This window comes from Asparagus officinalis, chromosome 5, assembly GCF_001876935.1.
Source record: "Asparagus officinalis chromosome 5, Aspof.V1, whole genome shotgun sequence".
Lineage (NCBI taxonomy): Eukaryota > Viridiplantae > Streptophyta > Magnoliopsida > Asparagales > Asparagaceae > Asparagus > Asparagus officinalis.
In genome coordinates, this window is record NC_033798.1 from 93,051,080 (window position 1) to 93,057,388 (window position 6,309).

At 34.6% G+C, this 6,309-nt stretch overlaps 1 protein-coding gene across 1 annotated transcript in view; it reads right to left on the minus strand.

Annotated features, from left to right (window-relative positions):
- LOC109840196 (protein transport protein SFT2) overlaps nucleotides 2,564-6,309 on the minus strand; it is a 6,643-nt gene continuing 2,897 nt past the window's right edge. The window contains exons 2-4 of the mRNA XM_020408745.1: nucleotides 5,193-5,451; nucleotides 3,321-3,425; nucleotides 2,564-2,967 (exon numbers count right to left, since the gene is read on the minus strand). Of these exons, the coding sequence (XP_020264334.1) occupies nucleotides 2,857-2,967; nucleotides 3,321-3,425; nucleotides 5,193-5,451 (475 nt within the window). The 3' untranslated portion in view covers nucleotides 2,564-2,856. The remainder of the gene's footprint in view (nucleotides 2,968-3,320; nucleotides 3,426-5,192; nucleotides 5,452-6,309) is intronic.

A 6,309-nucleotide genomic window follows, 5' to 3' on the forward strand; every position in this document is an offset into this window, starting at 1 on the left:
ATATAAAATTAAACTAAAGAAAATACCCAAAAAAAAGGACATTAGCTATTTCAAGCTGCACCTTCTTTATCTTTATTATAATTAACCCCTTTTCTCCTAGTTTTTTTCCGACCTTCATATCTAGAGCTTTTATAGTTTAATGAATGTTCACTTTTTTAAGAGTCTTTTTCTGTATAATTCCCGAACTTTAAAAAAAAAAAATTGGTTTTCGGGTATCTGAATAATAGAAAAATTAGTGGAATGGATTTTTCTGATTAAGAAAAAGAATCATTTGGATTTTGGGTAAAGGTTAAAGTGACTTAAATTAAATCGTGAAATCTTTAAAAATTGTTTAATTTCCTAAAATTTTACTTACAGGCATGCATGCCTATGGAATATAATACTTAAAGCACAGGAAGGAAAAAAAGGGGGAAATGCTACTTTCCGCTTTGTCATTAGTCAGCTATCCACATGCAATATGCACTTTCACGGAAAGGAAAAACAAATTTGAAAGCATGTATAAGTAAGGAAGACAATAAATAAATAAGTAAATAATACAGAAATACCTCTCTGTAAAGAAAATTATATACAGATGTGAACATGTGATGCTAAAAAATAAAAAAAATAAAAATAAAAGAGGACAGAGAGAGAGAAAGAAGAAGTTACTTATGAATTACAGGCCATGCATAATGCGAAGTAAATCTATGCTCTAGAAGAGAAACACAACATTTGTTCTAAAAAAAAGCATCTACGGCTGATGAAAGAGAAGTATTTATCAACCAGTCATAATTAAATTTTAATTGCAAAAGATCCAGAAATTCAATCTAGAAGATGTTGGTTTTAGATTAGGTGGTACACATGGATGCATGACTTAAAAAAGATAGTGATCGTATATTTTATGCAATAAAAGGGTCACGATTCCAAAAAAAAAAAAAAATTATTTTTGAAGAGTGAGAAAGAAAAGAGTTCGGGCTTTCCCTGAGCACTACTCTTTGCTTGCTTTCATAAACTATTTTAGGACCAAAATGTTTGCCACAATGGGCTTCTCTAGGGGCCCACATAAATCTTTGTCTTCATCCTTTTTTTCTCCCCTCTCCCTTTTGCACACTCGCTTATGTTTTAAAATTTGATCATCATTGCTTTATTGTGATTTTTTTGGAATTAAATTATATGAGATTTCAGAGCTTAACTACATCAATGTCCATTCTCTGTCTCCTTAGAGCCATACTAATCGATAGTGTAATCTTTTTTCCTCAAATCCTGGACAATGTTCTCTTAACACCTACATCACTACCCTTCTCTTTACAATGAGAAGAGTAGATGGGGTTCAGTGGGGGTGACCAAACAATTATCATAATGTAATTTTTATGCATATGTAATTTTTATGCATATTGAAAGATTCATTTGGCAACGTAATCAATTTGTCTCGATATATCACCTACCACCATTATCGATAATATATATTTCACGTCGAGCAGTACTCACATTGCTTGTCTGATATCATGTACACAGATACTACGTATAGAGGAGTGCTAACGGCAGTCTGTAAAATTTAAAAAAAGAAAAAACAATTTGAATGATTTAGGTGAGAAGGTGCCACCTAAAACTTTGAAAAAAAAAAATATATATGCGCACGCATGCTCATCTTACTCGTGTAAAGATCAGTGCTGCTACTTTCCCCTGATTTCAGGTGGAGATAAGGGTTGTAGGATCTCACTTTGTTCATACTTTATAAAGTTTTTTCCATACTTTCACTGAGGTTGAACTCATGTCAAAAACCAAACCATATCTTGCGAGCGTTACATCCACAAATCAACTTGACATATATCCAGTTCTTTTCCCTGATACGCATCCTCTCAAAACAAGGAATCACGCAGTTCAGCCTCCTTTTCGTTCGCAGTTTTTAAGCGTAAGACTTCTAACAACTTACCGAGTACAGAAATGCAGCAAATATGTATATACGCGTACAAATTAGACATCAGCACTTCATCATATATAACATAATCAATACAAACAATGGACGGAAGGAATATCACGCCATTACCCTTCGTGAGGACCGTAAAACAAATGATCTAGAGTAGAACACACTTTAACCTCCACACTGAACATAATCTCCTTTTTCGACTGCCTTCGCTGTATTACCACAAACCATGATTTTGTAACACAAATGCTCAAATATAAATCATAGCCAGTGTGATATGGCGATAAAATCTAATATTAGGACACTCCAAAATGATGTTTTGGAGGAATCACATAACTTAATCAAATCACTTCCTATGCATCCTAAGATGTGCCGTGAAAGGAAATACGTATTGCAGTAGAGAATAACTATAAAGCTTCCCTATCTATGTTCATTGTCATAAACATGAACTAATCCCACAAGTCCTAAATGGGAGTCTGACAATGGGAAAATATTTTATTTTATTCCTTTATAGGAGGACTACAACTGAACAGGAAGCTTACGATTTCTCCAAAGAACATAATGCCACGAGAATAAGAGAACTTTTTGACACTGCAAAGATACAGTTCCTTCCACAAAAGTTCTCTGCTGGAGTACTCTCAATGAGAATAATATTTAGTGCTATGTGAACATTAAAGCTCAATTAAAATTTCTATCGACTGGAGTACTCTCTTCTGATTACAAGAATGCACAAACGCTCTCTCAAACAATTTTCATTCTCACAAAACATCATGTTACCTATTAGCTCTTATTTCTATTTCATGAATAAGAGACTAATACTTCACAACTGTAAGGATTGGCAAACAAGCTGAAACAGACGAATTTATATTCTGTACTCTGTTACAAAAGTATATCCCATAATCTTAGGAACTAAAATATATCCGCATCCAGTCGAAAAGAAAATCGTAGAATTAGCATCACCTCCCAAAGCATTTTGATACTGAAGACATAAGCGTGGAAGCGAGAAACTTCATTCCAGTAGATCCTCCAGGGAAGTATGATATAGCATAATAAGAAAGTGCCATAACCTAGGGAAAGGGAGGGGGAAAAAAGCATGAAGACCTTTCCTGAGATAATTAAGGATGAATATCTATCCTGTTAATTTAGCGAAAAAAGTAAAAAAGTTCTTTGAAGAATACTTCTGCCATCAGATAGCATATACGACTTGTATGATATCATGAAAGCTAAAGGCTTCATTACATTTAGGACAGTTAACATATAACAGTAGATTGCGACTTCGGGTGCAGCATGACTTATCTTTGAGAATTGATGTAAACTATGCTTTTCCCAAGCTAACAAACCAGAAATCAATGCTACTAATACCAAATGCAGGAACAAAAAGATCAACTGAAATCAATGTTCAGTAATATAAGCTCATTACCTGAATAACAGAGAAGGCGACAGATAGTATGTAACTGTGAAGCACAATGGACACATATATGGTACCCACCATGCTACCAATAAAACCCAGTGTGAATGGAAGTCTCTGCAAGAAAGAAAGGAAAACAGTGTTTAATCATCATAACCCATGAAAATTATTAGGAGTACAACAATAGCAAAAACAATGCTTTTATCCCATTTTTAGGGTTCGCTATCAAAGGAAGCCGTGCAACCGATTAATGACCATATACCATGGATTACCATTTTCCTTGCCAGCACATTGTAAACTAAATGTTGAAAACTAGGAACACTGCCAACTTTAGAGTAGAGAAGTTCCCAGACAAAGAGTTTTAACTCAACTCTCCCATACCTTCTATATGTTTAATTTCCGGGAAGTCCTTAAAGAGTTCAATTGGTATATCAAAGATTCAGTCTGTAAAGATAGTCCCACAAAAAAAAGCCAGCCATGCCTACATTGCCCGTAATGGTTATTACAAAATTAAAGCCATCCCCCAGCTCCAAAAAAGTAGCTCCCTAGGGATGCATTACTTAGTAGTATGCTTTTGCAGTGATCAAAGATTTTTTTCCCTAAACAAACATGTCATAAGTGGATTCTCTTGACTTCAAGAACATAGGAAAAAATATACTTTCAAGGACACTGATGCCTTCGAATATCTAATTGCAAACAGAAATCTATGAGGACAGTTGAGGCTCCTCAGTTGAAAAGGAAAAAAAAACAGCAAAACGGTTGAGGATACTGATGCCTTCAAATTCCTGTCTTTCTTTCTTTCTCCTTGTTATTATTATTATTTGCTAACTTATTTTGTATCCTAGAGATGGAGGTCATTCCTATGAAATCATTTTTTTTATCTCCTAGCCAGACTCGCTTTAGATCTATCAAATTTTGGAGGGTTAACCAAGTTGCGTGAGCTTAGACTACAAGATTGGAAAGATAGGCCCAAGTGGTACCATTGGACCTTATGGAAGAGTCCTTGACCTCATAGTTGTCTATATTATGAATTTGGAGCAAAAACTGAAACGAAGGTGATGTCTTTCTATCCTAATTTTGAGTCTTTGCTACTCTCTAGATTATTACTTAAATACGTGATATAAAGTTGAGAAAAAGGCACTTTTGGTTTCTTATATTTGGGGTTGGATTAGTTTCGGTAGTTTTGAAAGGCTATACACACACATATTATATGTCTGATATGTGTATAATTATATGTCTAATGTATATATGTATGCAAAATGGATTCATTGTATACATATATTTATGTACCTCTGTATGTGCATACCTATATTATAGAGATGTCTTTTATAAATTTATGAGCCCTAATATGGTAGCTACAAAGTGATATTAGCCACCACCGAGTTTATATACAATGTTCCAGATTTTGTCACATCTAAACCAAAATAATATGAAAGAAACAGAATGGTTCGGTGAATACCTTAGTCTTTGGTTAATAGATGATGCTATAAGAAGCTTTAAAACTTGTATTCTGTTGTTTAATACAAGGAACCCAATGCCAATGATTAAAAGCAAGGCCAATCAGACCTAACCTTAGAGAACAACCAAAATATGGCCTCGTACTGTATGGGCTAGCTTTTATCTATCCATGCCGTGCACGAGTTCTAACATCTTCTGCTACTGCATATTAGATTTAACATTTTTTTGTCAACAGAAATCATATTATGTTTCATGTTTAGGTTTTAGGTATTCAGTTTATTTAGCATAACAATTTGCCATTCATTTATCTTATGGAAAAAAAACCTTAAGGAGTCTTGATATATAAGTATATGTTTGTTTTACTTGCAGATGAGATCTTGAGCAATGACACAGTAACTAATATATTCAATACCAATGGTAACATACCTCTTTTGATGCCATATGTGCCAGTTGATTTTTCGGGCCTCTTAGAGCAAAGAAAGATCCAATGATGAAGGCACAACCAGTGGTGAAACAGATAGCAAACTTCTGAGGCATCAACACGATAACTGGGAGGAACATGGTAAATGCAATAAAAATAAAGAACACGCCACTTGCAAGGAGCAGCCCAAAGTACATGAGAGACTTTCCAGAGGGAACACTGCTAGTAGCATTTTGGAAACTCCCACTTACACCTCTGGAAACCCTGTTATACATTAAATTAGCATGAACAAAAATGGATAATGATATTGCATGCATATCAGTTTCATATTGCTTTTACTATCTAAAAATCAAAAAACAATAAATAAACACTTCAACGGACAGATGCATTCAGCCTTTTCCTCAGCGTATATGTGTTCATGACCATAGCATCCACATGTGTGTCAGGTTGGAGGCCGAACTACTTCTAACTTAATATATAGTACAGTAAAAGTTTTGCAAATGCAAAAACATATCCCTTATAAAAAATGCTGCCTATTGTGCACATGAATATTTTTCGCAGCTCGGTAAGTGAAGTCTACAAATGCTGGGTGCCTGGTTTGGAGACTGAAACTAATTCTAACTTAATATAGTGTCATCATAAAGTTTTTGCATACATAACATAGCCATTATCCAAAAATAGTGGATTGTTGTACAGAAACTTCTTTTCTCATTCATCTTGGTTAATGAACTTTATAAATGCCAAGCTAAAATGGTTGATTTTGTTGTCACACGTCAGCAATAGTCATAATGTTCCAAAGCCAGTTTCTCAAGAGATCAAATCCATATTAGATTAGATTTTGGTCTGCATAGAGAAAAGATATTGTTATCAGGATAGTATAAAAATTATTCATATGGGGAATATTTGCAGAAATCCCCATAGTACTGACATTATCTAATAACCGCAGTTTACCCTTTATCAGATTGGTGTTAGTAGTCATGGGCTTGAAGGGTTGTGTATCTATATGTATGCACATGAACTCTGGTAACGGTGGTGCCAATTTGGATGTAGTAGACTAAATTTGGGTTAATTTCACAAAACCCCCTTGAGTTTTTTTGTGTTGTTGGTTGGTGGGGGGGGGGG